General features: G+C 37.5%; 1 protein-coding gene across 1 annotated transcript in view; it reads left to right on the forward strand.

Annotated features, from left to right (window-relative positions):
* HEMK1 (HemK methyltransferase 1, mitochondrial release factors N(5)-glutamine) overlaps positions 1–18,202 on the forward strand; it is an 81,453-nt gene extending 63,251 nt beyond the window's left edge. The window contains exon 11 of the mRNA XM_081316812.1: positions 16,217–18,202. Coding sequence (XP_081172938.1) covers positions 16,217–16,271 — 55 coding nt within the window. The 3' untranslated portion in view covers positions 16,272–18,202. The remainder of the gene's footprint in view (positions 1–16,216) is intronic.
* The last annotated feature ends 6,706 nt before the right edge of the window (positions 18,203–24,908 follow it).

Raw genomic sequence — 24,908 nt, forward strand, 5'->3', positions numbered from 1 at the left:
GGGTGATGTCTCTGCTTTTTAGTATGCTGTCTACATTTGCCATAGCTTTCCTCCCCAGGAGCAAGTGTCTTTAAATTTCTTGGCTGCTGTCCCCATCTACGGTGATCTTGGAGCCTAAGGAAATAAAATATGTCACTACCTCCATTTCTTCCCCCTCTATTTGCCAGGAATTGAGAGGGCCGGATGCCATGATCTTGGTTTTCTTAATGTTAAGTTTCAAGTCCACTTTTGCACTCTCCTTCTTCACACGCATCAAGAGGCTCTTTAATTCCTCTTCATTTTCTGCCATTACAGTGGTATCATCTGCATATCCTAGGTTGTTGATATTTCTCCCAGCAATCTTAATTCCAATTTTTGATTCATCTAGCCCTGCCTTTCTCATGATGTGCTCTGTATATAGGTTAAATAGGCAGGGCGACAGTATACAGCCTTGCCAGACTCCTTTCCCAATTTTGAACCAATCAGTGGTTCCGTGTCCAGTTCTCACCATTGCTTCTTGATCTGCATATAGGTTTCTCAAGAGACAAATAAGATGGTCTGGTACTCTCATCTCTTTAAGAACTTGCCACAGTTTGTTATGATCCACACAATCAAAGGCTTTAGCATAGTCAATGAAGCAGAAGTAGATGTTTTTCTGGAACTCTCTAGCTTTCTCCATGATCCAACATATGTTGGCAATTTGATCTCTAGTTCCTCTGCCTCTTCAAAATCCTTCCTGAACTTCTGGTAGTTCTCAATCCACATACTGCTGGAGTCTAGCTTGTAGGATTTTAAGCATAACTTTACTAGCATGTGAAATGAGTGCAATGGTGCGATAGTTTGAACATTCTTTGGCACTGCCTTTCTTTGGAATTGAAATGTAAACTGACCTTTTCCAATTCTGTGGCCACTGTTGAGTTTTCCAGATTTGCTGGCAAATTGAGTGTAGCACTCTTACTGCATCGTGCTTTAAGATTTTGAATAGCTCAGCTGGAATACTGTCACCTCCACTTGCTTTGCTGTTGCTCAGATTTCCTAAGGCTTCACTTCACATTCTAGGATGTCTGGCTCGGGGTCAGTGACCATTCAATTCTGGTTATCTGGGACGTTAAGCTCTTTCTTGTATAGTTCTTCTGTGTAGTTTTGCTACCTCTTCTTAATCTCTTCCGCCTCTGTTAGGTCCCTGCCATTTTGGTCCTTTATCATGCCCATCTTTGCATGAAACGTTCCCTTCATATCTCCAATTTTCTTTCTTTCTTTTTTTTTAAATTTTATTAAATGCACATTTAAAAACAAAAGTGGACATGATTCAACTTCCCTGGCTACAACACTGTTATTAGTATTACCTTATGTTACAGAAAGAAAAACAGAAACTTAAAATACATTCTATGATGGGACAGAGTATAACAAAATGTACATATAACATCTGTAAATTTTCTGGTAGACCATCTTTCAGTCGTCAATGTTGTATTTACATATCTTTCAGTTGTGTCCTGATATAGGTGCTAATAAGAAGTCCTTACATTATCAACTAATCAATCGATAGTCATCTCAACGATCCTCCTTATCTCTAACCAATCGTACAAATTTTTCCAAATTTCATAATACTCTGTTTCAGTTTTATTTTTAATCTCTAAAGTTAACTTGTCCATTTCAGCGCTGGATAAAATTTTATTTATTATTTCTTCTTCAGTGGGGGTTTCCTTTTTTTTTCAATTTTTGGGCATAGGCCAATCTTGCTGCTGTTAAAATATGCAATAGTAAGTAGAAAGATGCTTTGCTAAGTTTATCATTAATAATCCCTAATAAGAAGGTTTCTGGTTTTAAATCAATTTTTTTGTAATATTTCTTCCAACCAATTTTTTATCCAATGTCAAAAATTTCGCGCTTTTGGACATTCCCACCACATGTGATAGTAAGTCCCTGGAAGTTTCTGCATTTCCAGCATGTCGGTGAGATTTTTTTATCTATTTTTGCTAGCCTTGTAGGGGGAAGGTGCCAGCTATAAAACATCTTGTATAAATTTTCTTTATAGGAGGTGGCTAGTGTTAACCTCCTGTTTCTATCCTATAGTGATTTTCAATTATCTAGGTCAATACTGTAACTGAAATTTTTGCTCCAGATTAACATTGTTTCTTTTACCTGTTCTTCTAACAAATCTTGTTCTAATAAACTTAGAAACTTAGAAAGAGATTGTTTTTCCTTTCCATTCCATTGTCCCCTAATAACTATTTAATTATTTGCCTATTTAGAGTTTTTGATCTGTAATTTAGGTTCTGAGAAGCAGGAATTTAATTTGCTGAACAAAGTGTGTATGTATCTGTAATTAGTACATATCAGAGGGAAGCTTCAAAGTGTACTCTATGCTTGATAATGTATCAGTATTGGATTTTGCTGCTTAATTTTCCTTTTCATAGATACTATTGTAAAATGGCATGTTGGTTTTTTTTTCAGTGCATTATTTTAGAAATGAAAAAAAGTACTCTGTTGTATTGAGCTGTTTGCATTTTTAAAAAAATTGCCCAATAGGTTCATTGCATATTTGAAGCTAGATCCAAATGTAACTTTCCACTGGTACATGCTGCCTGTATTGCTGCACTGCATTCTTGTGTTTTCTTCCTTCTGGTAACATTCATTTCCTCAACCTTGTGCCAAGGATCTGTAAAATGATACCACAAATGCTGACCCTGTCTTTTAAGGATACAAATGGAATTGCCATTTCTTCTTGCACAAGGTGAGATTCTTTGCCAAAGTACATTGTTAAAGAGCAACCTGTCTTTTTCATTACAGTGTGTACCGTAACATTTAATACACTTTTGGCAAGAAGACTGCAAATGCCTTTCATAAGATATATTAACATGGCACCCTATAAGTCGTGTGACATTCCCAAACTCATCAGATGACCCTTGAGGGGAGGTTCTAACCAGGAAAGCCTTTAACTACGAGCTCTCCAAAACTAAGTAATTGTGTCATAAACCATGTTATGCTGTTGGTGCAAGTTGGCACAGATTTCAGTTCCTTGTAGAATTAACAGGGGTAAGAAAGTAGGTCGTGGTTTTCAACAATACATGTGCAGAGGTTGGGTTTTGTTTGCCCTGCAGCTGCTAGTAGATGAGTATACTATAGCTGTTCAGCAGTGTCAGTTTTCTTAGAAATAACAAGGACTTGGTTCCAAGTGGTGGCACAATGCTTCCAGTGGTAGATACCGGGCTGTAATTATCAAGAGGAACTTAAGTAGAGTTAGAAAGTCGCTGTGGTTTCTGACCTGAGAAAGAGGTACTTTGCTCCAAGGGTGCAAATGAAATTCCAGACTAATCAGAGGTCTAATCTCTAATAAGAGACCATATGAGGATTATACTTCCTTATCCCCAGAATTAGGATTGGAAGACTTCAACAAAATATTGCCCTGCCAACTGCTTCTGTTCCGTTTCACCCTGACAGTCTTCCCTGTTTGAAAGTCAAAGATTGGTTGATCTAGCAGTAAAGAGGGCAAAGTGAGAGATTGGATATCCTCAATTCATTTCATCTAACCAGTGTTTTTCAGACAGGTGGACTTCAACTCGCAGAAATTCTGGGAGTTAAAGTCCACTTGTCTTAAAGTTGCCAAGGTTGAAAAATAACAATCTAAACCATAGAATTGAAAGGGCGGTAGGCAAGTTGCTTTTTTAGACTAAATCCAAGACTTTGTAGAGTTATTATATGGTTACTGAATTAACTTTTTGGAGATTCTAACTACTCTTGAAACGGTCTTGTATAAAATAGTTTTGTATTTTCTGCTAAGTCTACTGCCTGAAATGCTTGATTAAAAGCCAGAGGACCTGTGTTTGTGATAATGCAATCCTACTTTCTTGCAGACCCGCAAGCACTAATTGACTGGATATTTTTTTTTAAAAAAAAATTAGGTGAAGGAAGGATTAAAGAACATCAGACTACAGATAGTCTTCCACTTATGACAATTGAGCCCAAAATTTCTGTTGCTAAGTGAAACAGTCATTAAGTGAATTTGGCCCCATTTTACAACCTTTCTTGCCATAGTTGTTAAATGTATCATTGAAGTGCTTAATTTAGTAACATGGTTGTTAAGTGAATCTGGCTTCCCTATTGACTTTACTTGCCGGAAGGTCTCAAAAGGTGATCACATGATCCCGGAACACTGCAACTGTCATAAATATGAAACAGTTGCCAAGCATCCATATTTTGACCACATGCCCATAGTGATGCTGCAGTGGTCGTAAGTGAAAAAATGGTCACATTTTTTTCAGTTATGTTATAACTTCAAACATTCACTAAATGAACTGTTCTAAGCCGAAGACTACCTGTAATTGATTTTGGCGGTTTTCAAGGAAGCATAGCCTGACTTCACCATTTCTTGTAGCGGTTTTTTCCCCCCCACAATGATCTTAATTCAATATTGGACTGAAATTCTCTGCCCCATCACATGTAGTTTGTACAGCTGCTGATTAATTATGTCACTTATTGCACTTATTGTTTAAACACACCTGGAGGCAAAATATTGGTCGCATAGGCGAAGGTAGGAGTCTCCCAAAGAAGAGAAAATCAAAGAAGGGAGAGTGTAGGCAGTTCTTTTGTCATAATTTTTTTTAATAGTGATAGAGTTCATCTAAGCTGTAAAAACACTGAATTTATCTAAGTGGTATTGTTTTTTACTTGGTGTATTGTTCAATGAATAAACCCTGAGGGTTTTTTAGGGAAGTAACGTACAATCTGAAAACAAGACGTTGTTGGCTTTCTAGTTGCAACTGTGACTTAACAAATGAGAAAACATGATTGGCTTGTAGTTAACTACCTATTTCTGGTCTGCTTTGTGTGTTCCACCCATCCCTCTAAAAATGTTATTATAATCTTAAGGCTGTTTTTAAAGTATGGAAATATTAATTTTGTACTGGTTTGCCCAGACTCATCTAAATTGAAGCAGTTTACAAGTATGTATGTATGTATGTACTGTATGTATGTATGTATGTATGTATGTGTATAAATAAAATAAAATAAAATAAAGCTACAAACAGAAAACAGATTGACCGAGCCATGCTTGCTTTGCTTTTGGCTTTTTCAGAAATAAACAATTAGTGATATGTACAATGGAACAAACTGAAAAAAGAAATCTCTTTGCCCACAGTAATACTGTAATATTATAACTACTTCCTTTTTAGAGAATGGTTTAGTAGTATGTTTATCACTTTCGAGAATATAAAAGCCAGGGGCATCAGTTGTCTAATTCTGTCATGTTATAATGCATTTTTCAGAGTTAGACACCAAGCAGAATTTGCATATGATGTACAAACTGATTAAGAGGAGAAAAGCTACTTGATACCAGGCTTTGATCTATCCTTTAGAATAGGCATGTCAAACTCGCAATGTCACGTGACATCGCATGACGTATTGTGACTTTTTCCCCATTGCCAGCAATGGGGTGGGCACGGTTTTGGCATGACGCATCCAGCCCGTGGGCCGGCAGTTTGACATGCCTGCTTTTGAATTACCTGGTTTTTTTTTAATTTGTTTCATTTATTTTCAAATGAACTTTCTTTGTTTCCACTAAGCTGAAGCTTCATGTTCCCTAGTTTTTGTTTTTTTTAAATACAGGTTTTATTAATTTTTTAATTTTACATCCAGTTATTTATGAAGCAATACAGTGGTTGGGTAGTTAAAAGTAAACAATAGCAAATAACAAAATCATTTGTAGATAGCTCAAGTTACATCAACAAGAATTCCCTCTCCGATTCCCTTAGTTATGGTAACATAATCAAATTAATCAAATTAATACATTTCTAATTGTGACAAAATCAATTAGAACAATTTTCAATATATTTTCACTTATACATATCCATGTCCTGTTTTTGAATTTTACCTAATTGCAATAGAATATTTCAAAGTAGCCTGTAATATATAGAAGAAAACTTAATTTTCAGGTAACCCACATTTCCCCCATTTCATTATATAGTAATTATCCTGTCTAAAATACATACATTGTTCATTTCAGTGCATTCTTATTTTATACAAGTATATTCTGTTTATCATCTTAATAGTTCACCAATTATTAAAAAAATATCTTTTGTTGTATCCTTCCAGATTCTATAATATAAATCAATTCTAATAGCTAACTTTCCTTTCCCTTAGAAGTCTAGAAGTAAAATATAAAATCAGTTTATATCTTTTAAAAATTCCCTTAGCCCATTAAGAGAAATTTTAATCTCTATCATTACAACAAATATATTCTATTTATCATCTTAATAGTTCATCAATTATTAAAATAAGGTTTTTATTATATCATTCCAAATTCTATAATTCAAAGTTATGTTCTGATAGCTAATTTTGCTTTCCCTTAAAGATCTAAAACCTAAGTATAGAATCAGTTTATATCTTTTAAAGATTCCCCTTAGCCCATTAAAAGAAATTTTAAGCTCTATCATTACAAGTCCCAACAGAAAGACAAATCCAATCTTTTAAATCTAACTCTCGTGTTCTTTTTGTGCCAATCAGGTTTTCATATCAGTGCCTTTAGATTCTCAAATGTGTCTCCCTTTCTTCCAACACATAGTTTAAATCCAGGGAGACTATCCAATTGTCAATTTTGCAAAAAAATGTCCCCTTTGTAATCATTAAGATGTTGCTTTAATAGATCAATTCTCGATGTTTGGTATGGTATAGTTGTCATTAGTTCAGTCTGGTCTTCTTCTTCCAATTCCATCTGGCTTAGATAAGAGGGGATGACCGATGTTATAGTTATTATTTGGTTGGCTAGGTTCTCAACATACTGTATTTGAAAGCCTTTGGTATCTTCCGTCTTAGTGTTGCTTTCTTCGGCTTCTATTGTTTTTTGAATTGTAGTTTTTATAGTTAAAATCGAGATTTAGGCATCAAGGTTCTCAATAGATTGTATTTATTGTTCTTTAGGGTCTCCTATTTTGATGTTAATTTCCTCTTCTATTTGTTTTTGGATTGTCAATTCATCATTTAAAATCAAAGTTTCATTTGGTAGATTTAAGCTGTCAGATTTATCTTGCAGTCAGTGCCAGAATTGTTTCAAGTATCAGTTTATAGTTAAGTGGTGGAATATAATCCTCCATTTCTTTGATGTTTACAGGTAGGTCTTTCGTGGAGGCTATTTTAATAAGAGTCAGTGAGTGTCCACCTCCACTATTCCTAGAGATTGTTTTTGGTGCCAGGTGTTCCCAATTCTTATCTTTAAAGATAGTGTCAAGGACAAATCTGTGTTTCAGCCAGCTCTCACAATAAAGAAAAGGTTTAGTTGCTATATCAGGTTTTGCCACAAAATGTCATCAATAGCATATAAAATGTGTAAAATCTTTTTCCAGACTGATATGAGGCTTTTATCCAATTAATCAGTATTTTTTCTTTTCCTCTTCTTTCACAGCTTAAGCAGAAAATAGGGTAGTAGGTCCCCGCAGAAATAAAAGCTCTTTAAATGCCCAGGAATTTCAAAGGTACAAATAAGGTCGCTTAATTTTTTAGCTTAGTCATTTGGTTTCTTTTAAGGCTTTAAAATTTTTGTTCCCTAAGTAAGCAGTTGCCGATCTTTCAAAAGAGGGGGAGGAGATTTTCAAAAAGGTCCCACAGTAAAGTAGTTAGGGGAATAAGAAAGGTAAGGTCTCACCCAGATCCTCCAGATTGCTTCGTTGTGCTTGATGGTGCTTTTGGCTTTCGGCAGGGAACGGCTTAATGATCGGCCATCTTAATGGCCAATCTCTTCTTCTTTGGGCCAGAGGAGCTGCTCTGGATCAAACAGAGGGCTGCCGCCCTTCCGTGTTCACAAGAAGGGCCTCCTCACAGTGGTCACCCCTCCAGGGTGACTTTCGACCCTTTTCAGGGTCCTTCAAGGACGATAGATCGGACGGCGGGGAGAGGCTTCTTACCGCGCGTCCGCTGGTGCTGCGCGCACAAACCAGAAGCCACATGCTCCCCAGTTTTAATTTGCAGTCAGTCTTTACAATCCAACAATGAGATCCTTGCCATCCAGGATATGTGTCCCATGGAGTATTTATGACATGTTGGCAGGAGAGAGGGATTGTAGCCTGAGTTTGATAGAAATATAGTCAGGGAGTATGTATTGACCTTGAAGGAATTCATATCTCCAAGAGCTTAAGTCTTGCTGAATCTCTAACCAATCCACTTAAGAAAACCTCATGAATTGATGACATACCAGATGACTAGAGTATGACAAATGCTGCTCTTCAAAAAGCAGGCTAAGATGGATTTAGGGAACCACAGAATAGATTAGAAACATCTTGAAAATAATGCAGTAAGAGCTATTATCTGTGATGGATTTATCAAGAACAGGTGGTGTCAGGCTAATTTTATTACATTTTTCATCAGATAATTTCCTTAGTAGCATCTGGGATTAGTGTAGACATAATATGTTGCAATTCAGCAAAACATTATACTGTATAGCAACGTTTTGATTAACAAAATAGTTGAATATTACCTAGATAGCATATTCTCCAAAGCACTTGAAGGCAGGACAAGAAGCAACGGATGGAAACTAACCAAAGAGAGAAGCAACCTAGAACTAAGGAGAAATTTTCTGACAGTTAGAACAATTAACCAGTGGAACAACCTGCCTCCAGAAGCTGTGAATGTTCCAACGCCGGAAGTTTTTAAGAAGAGACCGACAACCATTTGTCTGAAATGGTATAGGGTTTCCTGCCTGAGCAGGGGGTTGGCATAGATGACCTCCAAGGTCCCTTCCAACATCATCATCATCATCATCATCATCATCATCATCATCATCATCATTATTATTATTATTATTCCATGAGTGGCTTAAAATCATACGTAAATTGTTAAAAAGTGGTTTCTCTTTAAATCTGGAGTGAGATGACATAGATGTTGGTTCTGAGCCCAGTACTCTTCAACACTTTCTGTAAGGATTCAGAGAAAGTGGTGGATTAAAGGCTTATCAGACTTGCAGATGATGCAAAACTAGAGGGAACAGCTAGTATTCTAAAAAAAAAAGATTCAAAATGATAATTGGCTAAACACAACAGAATTAAATTTAATAGAGGCAAATGTAATGGGGAAAAATCAAATTCACATCTATAGGAGGAGCAGTACTTGGCCTGGTAACAATATGTGTGAAAATTTGCTTAGAGTAGTAATTGATTACAAGCTAAATATGAATCAGGAACAATATGGCTGAAACAGCCAAATGCAATTTTAAGCTACACTATTGAGGTATAGCTTCCAAAGAATAGGAAGGAGTAGTTCTATTATATTTTGTATTGGTCAGACCCCATCCCAAGCACTATATCCAATTCCAGGTATTACATTTTAAGACGGATCAGACAAAACAGCAACAGATCTGTTTTATGTTATCCAGAATGCAGGATACACTGATTTAAACTATCTAAACAACAATGCAATTATTGCTCAACATGCCAGTTTATCACCTTTCCTATTGGAACTGGCTTAGACTACAAATAACATAGTTGGAAGGGACTTTGAAGGTCTTTTAGTCCAACCCCCTGTACAAGCAGGAGACTATGTACCATTCTGGACAAATGACTGTCCAATATCTTCTTAAAAACTTATACACCAGGATGGTGTATAGCAGTACTCATATTTCACATGATCTTGATACTATTCCTCTGTTGATGCAGCCGAGGACTGCATTGGCTTTTTTGGCAGCTGCAGAACATGGTTGTATGTTCTTGTGCTGAAAAATAATAGTTGTGAAGCCATTCAGCATACATGGTAGTTTAACTTTGATTATTTGCATGTTGATATTTAAAATTAAGGCTTTTACGTGTGATTATTTATTTTCCTTTAATAAAGTTTGATTTTATTTATCATTTGTGAGTAGGATCTATCATCCAAGATGTCGGAGAGGAGGAAGTTAATAGCCCAATCGCACAGCTCCATGCTGTATAGCTAGGAATGGTACTACTTATTTCACCTTTACCTTGTAACTACCAGGAAAGCAGTATAGCTTGTAGGAGCCCAGTCTTTCTCACATGCCAGTGATACAGGGAAAACAGCAGGAGAGATGCCACCCTGGAAGAGGTGGTGCCAACAGTAATCGCTAAGCCACTAAAACACAAGAGGCAGAGCAAGACTGAGTGCAGACCCAGGAGGGGGACATTTGAGATCTCCTACCATTCATCTTACGGGAATATCCATGCTATAATAGACTACAGTGTTGCTAGAATTTCTGTCCCATCCTTTAGGCTTAGAGATCATAAGTAATTCTGTTCCTTTCTTCCTTACAGACATGAGTCAAAAGTTCTGGAGGCCATCATGCCTTACGGGAAAGATGATGCAATGTTAATTATGTCTTCTCTTCTTTTTCTTAGTAAATTAATATCCTTTCACATCAAAGCAAATTAAGGAAAGACTGGCCCAATATCATACAGCAGGAAGCAACATGAATTCAGATCTATTGGTTATGTTATAGTGATCTCCAAATTTCAAAAATCAGTAAATATCTACAAACCTAAAAAAAGAAAAGCTTTGAAATGGCCTCCTTGGGTTGAGATAATTATTGTCCTCCTCAGGTAATATACAGGTAGTCCTCAACGTTATGATCATTTGTTCTGTGACCTTATAAAGTTATGACACTGCTCCAAAAAGTCACTTATGATTGCTCCTCTCACTTACAACCATTGCAGCATCCCAGAAGTCACATGAACAAGCTCTTAGCAACCAACATGAATTTTTCAGCATTCCAGGGTCACGTGATCGTCATTCCTAGGGGAGTTCTGACAAATAAAGTCAAAGGGGGAAACCAGATTTGCGTAATGTTCACGGGGAGGAAAAAGTTAATAAAATCAGATGAAAGTTCTGTACCCAATTGTGGGCATAGGTTGAGGACTATCTGTAATGAGTTGTAATATATGATCCTATTTTGTTGCCCAAATATCAACATAGTAATGATAGACAAGCAAAGAATTATTAAAACAGAAGAAATGTAATGACCTGAAGCAGGTAGCTTGGGTAAGGAAATCCACCAACATTCCTGGCTTGAAGCTGTTCTGTAAGAAGGAATGGGCTAAAAATCCTCTAAACCAAGGGTCCCCCACCCCCGGTCCATGAACCAGTACCGGGCCGCAGCATGCCAGCAACCATTCCGCACAAACAAGCAAAGACCCATCTGTGGGATGCAGGCAGCACACAAAACCACACCCCCTCCGGTCCACAGAAGCAATCCCTGGTGCCCAAAAAGTTTGGGACCTCTGCTTTAAACCATAGTTGCACAGGACCGATCAACAGTTATTGGAAACATTTAGTTGCAATTATTGCTGTCCAGGAGAGGGGAGCACACTAGTCGCCTATTCATTTTTGTATGCAGTGCTACTTTTTAATGCACACTTGTTACTGAAAGCAAAGGTTCACATATATATATATATTGCCACATATATTTAGTTTTCCTCTATTTATGAACAATATAATATTTTTGATTCATTTAATTGGATTTTCTTTACCCAGTTTTAAGACTTCTATGGAGAACAAACAGATGTTTTAGGTCACATTTATGCAAAAAATACTGAACATTCAAAAAAGGCCAGTTTTTGGCTCAGACAGTCTCATCTATGTTCAAGCATACATTAAGTCCTAATATACTAAAGGAATTTTTAAAAAGCAGCACTGCATACAAAAATGAATAGACAACTAGAATAGCTGGCATTATCCTGCAGTGAGACGCTCTCCAGGCCTAGATAGTGAAATGGAAGAGACCCATATCTTATACTCTCCACAAGCATCTGTGGAGCCGGTATACTCCACCCAAAAGGGAGTGTATCTGCAGCAGTCTAACCACAATATAATTTAAGCATGACTTTTAAGATCCAAAGGATTGCTGTTGGTGGATCAGGTAAAGGTAAAGGTTCCCCCGCACTTGCGTGCTAGTCGTTTCCGACTCTAGGGGCCGGTGCTCATCTCCATTTCAAAGCCGAAGAGCCAGCGCTTGTCCGAGGACGTCTCCGTGGTCATGTGGCTGGCATGACTAGACGCCAAAGGCGCACGGAACGCTGTTACCTTCCCACTGTAGTGGTCCCTATTTTTCTACTTGCATTTTTACGTGCTTTCGAACTGCTAGGTTGGCAGAAGCTGGGACGAGTAGGTCAATGAAAAACATTTTTCACAATCACTCCTTTCATAGCGCTGAAAATAAAAACTTGAAGTGTTCTTTAAACATCAGTGCCTTCACTTCAAACCACATTTATACAAGCATACAGGGTAAATACCATATATAGTTTGCTCCAGTAATCTCACCAGCATCATTTGAAGCATGTTTAAAGTTAACAAAAATACAGAACTATTAATAAACATATAACATACACACTTTTGTAAGCTGCCCAGAATCATTGAGAGTGAGTGGGCGGCCATACTAATTTTCTTAAATAAATAAGCATGCAATTTTCTTTTATAGCTACCATTAAGTGAGCTAGCAGGTTCCAATTCATCTGAATATTTTAATGGTATCTATCAACTTTAAGCCATGTTTTCAGTGACAACTAAATGAATTCTTCATCAACCTTTGCATACTTCAGCTTTAATAACATCGTGCATTTTCAGCAATGCTGGCAAGAAATTCTGGGAATTGCAATCCTCATATGTCTACATAATATTTGGTTGGGAAAGTGTGTTAACCCATTTGTTTAACTGATCTGTTGCATCAGTCTTTATAATGAAGAAGGCTTTATGGTGTTTAAACTGTGAAACATGGGTGTGTGAAACAAGTAGGAGTTTACAGAGCTCTAACTAAAAGCGATAACCTACATACTGATAATATGTCCAAATAAAACTGCTACTACTACACTACTACTGTTACTCTCTAATTATCTTAGGATAGGGAAAAACTGCTATATAAAGTGTCCTGATATAAATATTCAATTTACATAATTAATACCTGGCGAGTTTTGTAGACACAGAATGGATATTCATCAGGGAAATTTGTGTCTGGTGTGTGTCAGACACTGACCCTACCTCCTCTCTCCTTCATACAAATATAGACAAAGGGTCAATGTATCTCCTTTTCCTTTTATCAATTAGCACTGGCTACACTGGAAAACTTTGTCTTGGTTTTACTACTATAATGTCTTCTATGAAAAAATAGACTCTAACTCCTTTCTGTCTTCATCCCTTCCTACCCTCATTCCATTTCCTTCTGAAAAAGGCCTATTGCTCTCTTCCAAAAATCTCACCCAATGCTCAGTCATGCTAAAAATGTCTCTCCTAATATGTTCCTTAATCACTTTGCTTGCTGAGTATTATCTCAACTGGCATAAAAGGAAAAGCATGTTACACATTTCATTCTGTTAAATAAGCTATCAATTCTCAGCCAGGGGAACATGTTTATCAGAAACAAAATTGAAGGAGGAATAATACTGTCTTCTCCATTACAGAATACAGTGAGAGGTCCCGTGAAAATCTCCAAGCCTTTAAAGGCTGTGTTATCATTTCTGCATTAATGGGAAAACTATTGCAACAAAAACAGAAAGAATAACAACATGGTGGAATTTCTACCAGTAGTCCTCGACACACAACCAAACTGAGTCCAAAATTTCTGTTGCTAAGCAAGAGAATTGTTAAGTGAGTTTTGCCCCCATTTTGTGACCTTTCTTGCCACAGTTATTTAATGGATCACTGCAGTTGTTAAGTTAGTGACACAGTTGTTAAGTAAATTTGGCTTCCCCCATTGACTTTGCTTGTCAGAAGATCGCAGAGGGGGATCACACAACCCTGGGACAGTTCATCTGTCGTAAATAAAAGCCAGTTGCCAAGTGTACACATGGGGAAGCTGTGATGACCATATGTGTGAAAAATAGTCATAGGTCCCTGTTTTCAACTTTGAACAGTAACTAAACAAATGGTCACAAGTCAAGGACTATCTGTAATAACTTCCAGAATTTTACATAATAAACATGGTATTGGTACTTTGTAATGTACTTTAATACTTAAGAAGATTTGTAAAAGATAGCTCTTCCAATAAGTGTTTATATACTGAGCTTTGAACAGGCAAGGTATGGGAGTTTGAATCTAGTTATTTATTTATGAATTAAATTTATATGCTTCCCATCTTAGTGTTCAAGGCTGGGTTTTAAGACATTTTTTATATTATGATTTGATTGTTATGTTGATAATTCAATAGTTATTGTATGTATTTCATCTTATTATGGTAATCAACATAGAGTTAGGTGAAAGATGCAGCATAAAAACATGAATACATACATACATACATACATACATACATACATACATACACCTATGTATTGTAGAAGGTAAGAAATATTGAGCCTTGGTGGAGCAGTGGGCTAATGCCTCCTTAAGTAACACCAGCTGCCTGCAATTAGTGCAGGTTCGCATCCCACCAGGCTCAAGGTTGACTCAGCCTTCCATCCTTCCGAGGTAGGTAAAATGAGGACCCAGATTGTTGGGGGCAATTAAGCTGACTTTGTAATAATGCCGCTTGGGGTGTGTGTGAAAGCCCTAATAAGCAGGCATATACATAGAATGAAGGCTACTGCTAAGCTTGTAAGCCGCCCTGGGTCTTCGGAGAAGGGCGGGATATAAATGGAATTAAAAAAAAAAGAAATATGACTTCAATAGAAAATGCAAAAACCTAGGGAAAAGGGGGTGGACACATTTTTTTCAGTCCAGAGAAATGAGAGAATATTTGGAAACAGCTCAGACAGACACTACTGTGATTCATGGGAATATAAGAATGGGCAACACATACAGCACAGTCAGATTTGCAAAGGTTTCTTATTGTTATATAGCCAATCTAATAAAGGTAGTTTTAGCCTTCCTGAGGAGTTGAGTTCTAGGTCTGGTCTATCTGATGGGACTAACACACACACAATTTTTTTTCTGCTTCACTGTGTAGTTGGATTTATGTATAATTCTAAGGCAGGGGTGTCAAACTCAATTTCATTGAGGGCCGCATCAGCACTGCCGTTGCCCTCAAGGGGCCGGGTGGGTATGGCCAGAGTGGGTGTGGCCTACTGGGTGGGCGTGGCTAGAGTGCGTATGGCCTACTGGGTGGGCGTGGCCAGCTCTACATCGTTCGCATCAAGGGTGCCTATGGGGGCCTGGGCAGGAGTGGGACAGATCTGAGGGTCTCTGGCAGAAGGAAGGTCTCTGGGCCAGGGCCAAGGCAGTGGGGGCCGTTCCCTCACTGTTTCCAGGATGTCTTCGTGGGCCACATGAAGCCACTTTGCGGGCCGGATCCAGCCCCCGGGCCTTGTGTTTGACATGTCTGTTCTAAGGCATAATGCATTTTTTGCTTAGAGGGATGCTTGAACTTAATCGACTGGTGAGGGAATAAATATTTCTTTTAAATGAAGATCGAAGAATGTTTTCTAAGTAAAGGAAATTAACTATTATAGCATATTAATGTAAAAACATAAAGTAATACTTTCAATAAAGTATATATCCATGCCTGTTCTTAGAATCTACTAAGTAGTCACCACATCTCAGGTCTTAACAAGCATGTTATTTAACCCCACTAGGTAAGATAAACTTTCATAAAGTAAGTTTGAATTCATATTAAGATAATTACTGGCATGTCGTAAATTTAAAGAATTAAAGAATGATACTCCCAATGTGATGAAACCAGCCCTTATATTTTTGATTGCATGATCTAAACTTGCCTTCTTTTAACTAGACAGTATGTTGTAATTTTTTTAACAGGAACTCAAATCAGAAACAAAGAAACTGAGCTACATTCTCCAGCTCTGCCTACATGAGATTCTAAGGCAGAGATAATGAAGGATAACTGTGATAATGAGTGCATGCATATCACAATTTTTACATAGCTGTTCACACACTGCATATTTCTTTACTAGGAGATCACTGAGTCATCAGAAACCAAAACATTTCAAATCTGTTCAGATCACATTGTAATCTAGTTTAATAGATTCAGGTTGTAAACCTGTGATGTGTATGTAAACAATTAAGAATTGCAGCATACATAAAGAAGGTTTACTCACCATATTTGAACTTCTAAATACTGGATCAATTTTCATTTAATTAGAGAAAGTTATTTCTTCCTAAAATGACTGGATCAATTTTCATTTAATTAGAATCAGAGAAAGTTGTTTCTTACTAAAAATGATAAAACATATAAGAAAAGAGTCCACATTAGGTATTGACAGAGTGGGGAAAATATATTATTGTAAATAAAATGAATTAAAAGTAACAAACCCCAAAAATAATTAAAAGAATATTCTTAACAATAATATTTCTTCCAAAAATGCAGATGTATTGATTTGAAACAAGGAAGACTCAACAAATGCATGCAAAGCCAGAACTGAGAAGACAGCAACAGACAGCAAATGCCACCTCTACAAAGAAGAAACAATAGACCACCTGATTAGCAGCTGCAAGATGATCACATAGATTGACTTATTTTCTTCTGTTAGAATTATTTCTTTCCCAGGGCTTAATGGCGTGGTTTAAGATATATGTTAAAGAGAAGTGAAACAACATGGTTTCATATTACACTGGAGAGTAGTATTTAGTACAATGCCACAGAGCAATTCTGGCCTGTGATGTTCAATATTTGGATTAATTACCTGAGGGTCGAGAAGGTGAGTATCAGATTTTCAGACAACACAAAACTAGAAGGAGTAGTTAACAGTTTAGAAGAGAAAGAAAGGATTCAAACTATTTAAACATGCTTGAGCAGTTGGTCAAAATGAACAGGATGAAATTTAGCAATGCACTGTTCTGTTTTTAGAGAGGAAAAATAAAATCAGCACTATATGATCAGGGCAAACTGGCTTGATAGTAGTTGATTCCATGTGAAAGAAATCTGGGTATACTTGTGGAAAATTGAGTAAAAGGAGCCAGCATTGTGATGTAGTTACTAAAAAGGAAAATGGTACTTTGTAATGCATTGATATACAATCAGAATAGGAAGAAATGATTTCCACTCTTCCTTGACCAAAGCCCCACTCAAAATACTATGTCCGTTTCTCGGAACATCAGTCTAAAAAAGGCATTGGCAAACTCGAGCAAATTCTGGGTAATCCAGATAATGCAGGATATGGAAGCCAAGTTGTAAGAAAAACAATTATGTTTAGCCGGCTGAAGAGAAGACTGAGCAAATAGAGGATTGCAGTCTTCAGATTTCTAAACAGTTATCATATATATTAGGCTCTGAAAATGTTTTTGTGTTGCCCAAGAGGGTAGAACCATAGAGAAATAATTTCAGACTGGCTTTTATAACTATGTTTCTGATGATAAGAACCCAATGGTTTTCTTTCATTGGAGGACTTCAAACAAAATCTGGCTAGTCATTTTTCTGAAATGCATTAACATATCCTGCATAAGCAGGAAGTTGAATCTCTGAAGTCGTTTCCAACTCCTTGATTTGATGTATCGAATAACTGGCTTAATGATATGCTTGAACGTTCACCGTGACCCAGCAGACAGCTTTCCAGGAAGCCTAAGAAATTATAAGAATTCCACTGTCTGGTCTAGTTCTTTGTGACAATTCATAAAACTGGTTAACTTCTGCATTTCCCATGAAATCCATCATGGGAGTTATGAAACCAACTCTTTAAATGCCCATAACGAGGCAAAACATAACAGTGTGTATATAGGCATTAATTCCTCCAGCATAAACTGTAATTTTGAAATATCTTGGAATTATTAAGGTTTTTAGTAGGCCTCCTACATGTCATATAACCACAGATCTTTTGGGGCACAATCACATTGTGAATGGCTTTAAGAAAGTATGCTTACAGTAAGTGACTGTAGTTAAAGTGTATTATTATCAACCTTCCACCTTCTTTTCTTTCATGATTTTGTCTTTTTTTTTTAATCCCATTTATATCCCGCCCTTCTCCGAAGACTCAGGGCGGCTTACAATCTAAAGCACAAATCAATGTGCTTAGCAATAGCCTTCATTCTATGTATATGTATATGCCTGCTTATTAGGGCTTTCACACACACCCCCAAGCGGCATTATTACAAAGTCAGCTTATTGCCCCCAACAATCTGGGTCCTCATTTTACCTACCTCGGAAGGATGGAAGGCTGAGTCAACCTTGAGCCTGGTGGGACTCGAACCTGCACTAATTGCAGGCAGCTGGTGTTACTTAAGGAGGCATTAGCCCACCGCTCCACCAAGCGTCTTTGATTCCAACAAAGTAATCAATACCTTTCTTTTTGTTAAATGCTTATTTGAGGATTCGTTTTGATTGTTTCACATAGAGTACAGTAAAATAAATATCGAGATTAACTAATAGTTGTCATCAAATTCTGCAGAAAAGTGAAATGATAATCTATTCTTGCACCATCTGAGTCTGGGTTCCTAGAAATCGGGGTGTTTTTAGGATGTTGATCAATCTTCTGTCTTAACTTGAAAATTGCAATTATATTATCTTCCCTCCACAAATATAACACAAAAGTATTGCTGCATAGATAATTTTGGATATTGAATGTCACAGAGATATAGCCATCCTCAGTAAGGTTGGCACATTGAAATGAATGAGCCGCTATAAATATACCTTCAAACTGCCAAGTATCTAATCACAAAAATGCCCTAATGAGGAGGTAATTACTTGAGCAAGATTTGAACATCTGGAAACAATGGTTAAATAATGTTTTAACCAAGTCCCTTATAATAAATGGACTTGTATTTGCAGAGCCCCAGAGATAGAAGACACAACACATATATATTTGAATGTCAATTGTATAAGAGAGAGATTAGTATCTTGCACTGTACATTAGATGAACGACATACTAGGATCCTTATATTGAAGCACATATAAAACACATATATGTGCAGTCAGAATAAATTACATATAAACAGCATTTTTCTGAACAAAAGCATGTGCAGATCTGATTGGGGTAAATTGTAGGAGTGACACAGAAATATGATCTGCATTTCTTATTTTTATTTTTCTTATTTTTCTTATTATTATTATTTTTAGTCTGTTTTCAACATGGCTTTATTACTGTTCTATAATATATATTTTGTATTCTGATATGGCCAAATATGGCTAATCAATAAAGTATTAGTATTATAGAATCAATGCAGTTCAAAGACCTAGCAATATTTAATATTTGGAGAATATTTGAGGGGAAAAATATTCTTCTACATGACTATAAAAACTAGTAATTTTATTATTAGTATTTCAGACATAAGAAAAAATTGCTGTCATTTTAAAAGCTAAGAAATGTAAACATATTCTTCCCAAATACTGACTTGGCCTCTCCACCAATCAACCTTTATTTATGATTAATTTAACCTAACTTCCTTTTTAAAGAGAATTTTCTTCACCATTTTTCCAAAAAAGTGATACCACAGTGTTCTGGGATCATAAGATTTATAAATGTGTAGGAGATATTTGTCCATTTATTTATTTAATCTATTTATTTGGCTGCCCATCTTGTGAATGTGACTCTAAGTGGCTCAAAAGAACAATAGAAAAACTGTTATTAGCAAACAATCAAAAATCTACAATGGTCACTAAGGAGAAACCTAAACCAAACAATTGACAAAGACCCTGGTCTTCTATGCTTTATGAACGATTAGCAAGATTGTGTTCAGGGAGGTACCATGGTGCTATGAAAGAAAAGGATTTCTGAACATTTTTTTCCATTATTAACATTTACCAACAGAGAAGCACTGAAAACTTTTAAAGAAAGAATGATTTAACAACTTCTTGCGGACTGCAAAAAAAAAGTTTTCATCTGAGCTATCATTTCACAAAATTCTGAAAAGTCTTTCTCAATTTCTATTCCTTGAATGTCAGAACCATTCATGGTATTTACTTTCAAGACATGATTACAGAACAGATTACAGACGCAGAAACTGACAGATCATGCTAATTTGTAGTGTTATGCAATACCCCATGTCTTGGTAAGACTAATAAAAATTAATGTGCTTATACTGTGTCCATGCTTCTGATCTGTGTAATGCTTTATAAAAACCCCAAAAGGTGCTCCATATTGCCAGTGCTTTTGCAGCAATAAAATTGCATACACCACTCAATTCATACCATTTTGTTAGTTACAGTAGATGTCATTTGTTTGGGCCCAGCTCCTGGTGACTTTATAGACAGATGCACAGCATCTCAATCAGTGTCTCTAATAAGTTGTAATTCTTCCAAGGGCAGTGTAATTTATTTTGATTCCACCGATCCACTTTTCCATTTTCTTTCTCTTTGACCTTTCTCAACTTGCCAAGCAGTCATTTTTTCTAGACCATCCTTTCCAAAATATATGAATTTGTTTTTGCTGATCATCACCTCAAGGGAGTAATCCACGTTTACTTGTTGGTACATATTGTGCCTTTCATTCAGAAGTCTACCTAGTACACCATATGCCTATTTAAATTCTAACCTTAGATTTGCAGCTACTTAGAAATATGCAGAGGATTGCCTTGTCTACTAATATTCCACAATTAGCCTCTTTGACCTTTCTCAACTTGCCAAGCAGTCATTTTTTCTAGACCATCCTTTCCAAAATATATGAATTAGTTTTTGCTGATCATCACCTCAAGGGAGCAATCCACATTTACTTGTTGGTACATATTGTGCCTTTCATTCAGAAGTCTACCAAGTACACCATATGCCTGTTTTAAATTCTAACCTTAGATTTGCAGCTACTTAGAAATATGCAGAGGATTGCCTTGTCTACTAATATTCCACAATTAGCCTCTTTGACCTTTCTCAACTTGCCAAGCAGTCATTTTTTCTAGACCATCCTTTCCAAAATATATGAATTAGTTTTTGCTGATCATCACCTCAAGGGAGCGATCCACGTTTACTTGTTGGTACATATTGTGCCTTTCATTCAGAAGTCTACCAAGTACACCATATGCCTGTTTAAATTCTAACCTTAGATTTGCAGCTACTTAGAAATATGCAGAGGATTGTCTACTAATATTACACAATTAGCCTCTATTTTCAGCTTAGATTTCAGAAAACTTTAAATTCAAGATGACGCATACACACACATTTTATCTCCCACTCAGGTTCTTAAGCAAGAATGACATAGAAAACTTCTTGAATTTTCTCGTTAAACCAGAGGAGGCCAATACTTTCTGTCTTTTCCATAGGAGAATAATAAGGAATTGATATAATTCCTTTAGAAGGGATCTACTCTGAAAATAGGAACTGGAATGATATATTGATCATAAAGCAGCTTCTAGCAGAAATCTCATTACTGAAAAATGTTTACTTTGCATAGGTATTTCATAACTATGATTACATTTCAAAGATCTTTTTCAGTGAGACTTTTGAAAAACTCTTATATTTAGATTGGAATTCCATATATGCTTACTTAAATCTGAACAAATTTGCAGAAGACTGCATTATGTAGGATTCCTAAGAGACTCAGGAACTCAACTGTATTTGAGGTTACATAAGATGCTGTAGTTCTCTTCCAGTCTTTGAATTCCCAAAAAATTTTTTAAAGGGTTTAAAATGCCAATGCAATAATAATATTTATAATTTATAGCCAATTTGAAGCCCTGTTCTACTCAAAAGCAAGTGTCACTGCTTTCAGTAGAAGCTATTTTCTAATAAAAACACCTAGATTTCCATTCAGACTCAGGCAGCTACTATTTAATATTCCTAGCAAGTTGTCTGCATTTGATCTTTTGTGCCTATTTCATTTTACTTAAACAATTATGTTTTTGTTTTATGCTTTATGTCATTAGAATCTCTGGTCTTATAATAAAAATAAAAAGTAACATGACCATACATTTCCAAAGTGGGAAACTACTGAAGATTTCATTGTTGATTTTGTGAGAATTGCTATTCACATTTTAGTCTTTGTTCTTTTAAGCAATTACCCTTCCCTACCACCTGTGACATTTGTGTGTGTTTATTTGATAAAATTAAGCAAAGCTTGTTTTTGCCTAGGGAGTTGCCAAACTCACAGACAGACAGAGTGGGAAGGGGAAATGTTGTAGCCTTGGCAAGGATTTATTTTTCTGGATTTTCCAAGAACATAATTGTGCAGTCTCTAGCCACTCCCTCAGATGCTGCTGGGAAAAGCAGAAGAGTTTAGCTCTCTGTTCCTGGAAGTCAGTGAGGCTTATTATATCAGGAAACAGACATTCTCAGTAGCTAGAAGCTGCTGAATGGAAAAGATTAGTCTTTCAGCCATCTCTCCTCTACTGTCCTTTCCCCAGTTTTTCTGATGTTTATCTGCCCTGGACCTAAAAAGCATGGAAATTGTTTGTTAACTGCTATGTTGTTGATAGAACAAGAGTCTCTTTGACATATTTATCATGAAGCAATGTTTTTTTTTTCAAAGAGCAACTCCCTCAAAGCTCCCCCCAAAAATTCATACAGAACCTTATGGAGTGCCGGTGTTTTTTTTAAAACATGTCCTTCATATTTTTCAGTGAAAAGCTTTCTTTTGGCCATTCTTAAATGATGGCATACTGGTACATATGCAATTTTTATATTTTTAAGAATTGGGATCTTCAGGATGCTACAATAGCTAGCATATCAGGGATAAAGCTTAATTACAAAGTCCTTTTTCTTCTAGTTTCTATGCCCAAGGAAGTTGTTTTTTTTTTTTGTAGAGAAAGCATTCAGGTCCATGAGCTTCCCCCTAGAGTTTAAATTAACAGAGCCTAAAATATATATCCCCTTCAGCTGCTGGGTTTTTTTTTTAAAAAAAAAAAGAAATGCTCTTAGTGAATAGCTGTACTTTGGCTGACCAGCCTCAACAAAATTAATTGGTTGCCTTTTCCTTCAACTATGTGTATGTGTGTGTGTGTGTGTGTGTGTGTGTGTGTATGTGTATGTGTATATATGTATATGTATATGTATATGTATATGTATATGTATATGTATATGTATATGTATATGTATATGTATATGTATATGTATATGTATATGTAACCAAAAGACCCATTAGGGGAATGTCTTATTTTTCCCATGTACGGCAAGCAGCAAGTGCGAAGGTGGGGTGGAAAAACATTCAGTACAAACAGCAGGGCATGGCCTGCAACCATGGGGTGGAGACAGAGCTTCAAAGCGCAGCGGAAATTGGGCCAACCTTGTAGTGTGGGTGTGGACCAACTACTAGTATGAGAGAGTTCAGGCAGAGGGGTGCGCATGCCCTTCCTGTGCCAGACCAGCCCCTGCAGCCCCGGGGCAGCCATGCTGGGTGGTGGCAGGAAGGGCACAGTGGCAGGGGCGGCCAGGCCAATGCTTCTCCAGGCAGAGCAGGGGGACTTTGCCCCAGGAATGCTGGGGGGGTCACTGTTATGTATTGGGCTCACTTGTAACACCACGTGGTAAGCTGGAGCAGCTAATGGCTCTCCAGCAACTCAGACTCCCTATTGGCTGCCTCTAGGCGGCAATGGGTTGCTTCAAACCTATTGGCTGCCGCCTAGGGGCCAGGCTATAAATTTCTGCAGGCTGCAGCCCAATTCTCAATTCAGACTCTGCAAGCAATAAACCATGAGCTTTGCTGAACTCACTTGCCTCGTCTCCTTTCCTGCGCAACAAACCCACTACACAACAGTCACCTTCCTGGCCTGCCCCCCCCGAGAGGTGAGGGGGAGGCAGCAGCCCAGGGCCAAAGTGCCAGTGGAGCCTTGGAGAGTCTGGGAGGATGCTGAAATGAGCAGGCATCTTGCTGCAGTGTCCATGCCAGCTCCCCCTTCCCTACCAGAGCCAGAATGCCACCACATTTCAGTAGATGCGGCCTTGCCCTCCGGTGGGCCTGGGCTACTGCTGGAGAGACTCAGGCCCATTTCAGCACCTGGAGTTCTTGGGTGGTTTGCTTTGCCACTTGCTTTCTAACTCTGATGCATTTCTGCACCGCCATGGAGTTGGAGAGCTTGGTGCACCACCACACAGCTCCCCTCTCTTCCCCAAAGCTAGCCTGCTTTCCAGCTCCATCACATTTCACTGCCACCACACTCCATTTCCAAACACCCCATAGGCACCCAAACACTTTGTGCCTGGGCGCAGAAATTGCAGAGACTGGAAGCTTTGTCTGCTTGCAAATGGGGCAGTTGGAAACGAAGCAAATCTCTCTGTTTCCAAGTGCCCCATTTGCAAGCAGACAAAGGTTCCAGTCTCCCTTTGCCTCCCTCCCCACCTCCATGCTGGACTTACCTCCAGTACTCCAAGGGGCTGGTGGGCTGCAGCTGCTGTTGGACACCATCAGCCCCTGCACACACGCCACTACTTGTGCTGGCCACCCTCCGAACGTATTTTGGGGTAAGGCTTATATTTGCCCCACCCTAAAAAAATCAGGCTAGGGCTTATTTTCGGGGTGGGTCTTATTTTCGGGGAAACACGGTAGTTGTTAACTGCAAGCCTTGAACTGATTTATTCTTTCTTGGGACTTTTCTTTTATTGTCACTTTTTGTTGCTGAAGCCATTCCTGCTATTTTGGGGTTGATTGAGATCCACAGTTCATGGACAATGGCAGAGCAAGGTGTGTCATGTACATTGGGTTATTATTTTAGATTTTGAAGAAACATTTGGACTGCTTTTGGGTGCTTCTCACTTCAAAATGGTGGGAAGCCATACCACTGATTTTCCACAATAATGTCTTATTTAAAGAGGGACTGAGGGACTGCTTATGGCCTCGCTCCAGGTCTTGATTTAAAATGGGACTGAAGGGCTGTTTTTGGCCTTGTACCTTAAGTTGCTCACAACTCTTTCATATCTTTTAGTTGGCTCTGGAATTTCAGTTTTTAGCATATATTTTGCTATTACATGTTTCCTTTGCCTTGTTTTCCATTTTTCCTTTCTACCATGAAGGCCTCTTTATTTCAATAGTTGCTTTACAATTGGTTAGTTATAACTGTGTAAAGTTATGACACTTCCAGAGAGAGTCAGTTACAGCCAAACGGCTTTATGTTTTGGCTTATATATTTGATGTGGATATTGCTAGACTCTGATTTGGAAGGTTCATAAATAATAACAATAAAAGACACAAAAAAATCAAAACAATATA

Source organism: Vipera berus (genome assembly GCF_964194415.1).
Source record: "Vipera berus genome assembly, chromosome: 2".
NCBI classification, from domain to species: Eukaryota; Metazoa; Chordata; class Lepidosauria; order Squamata; family Viperidae; genus Vipera; species Vipera berus.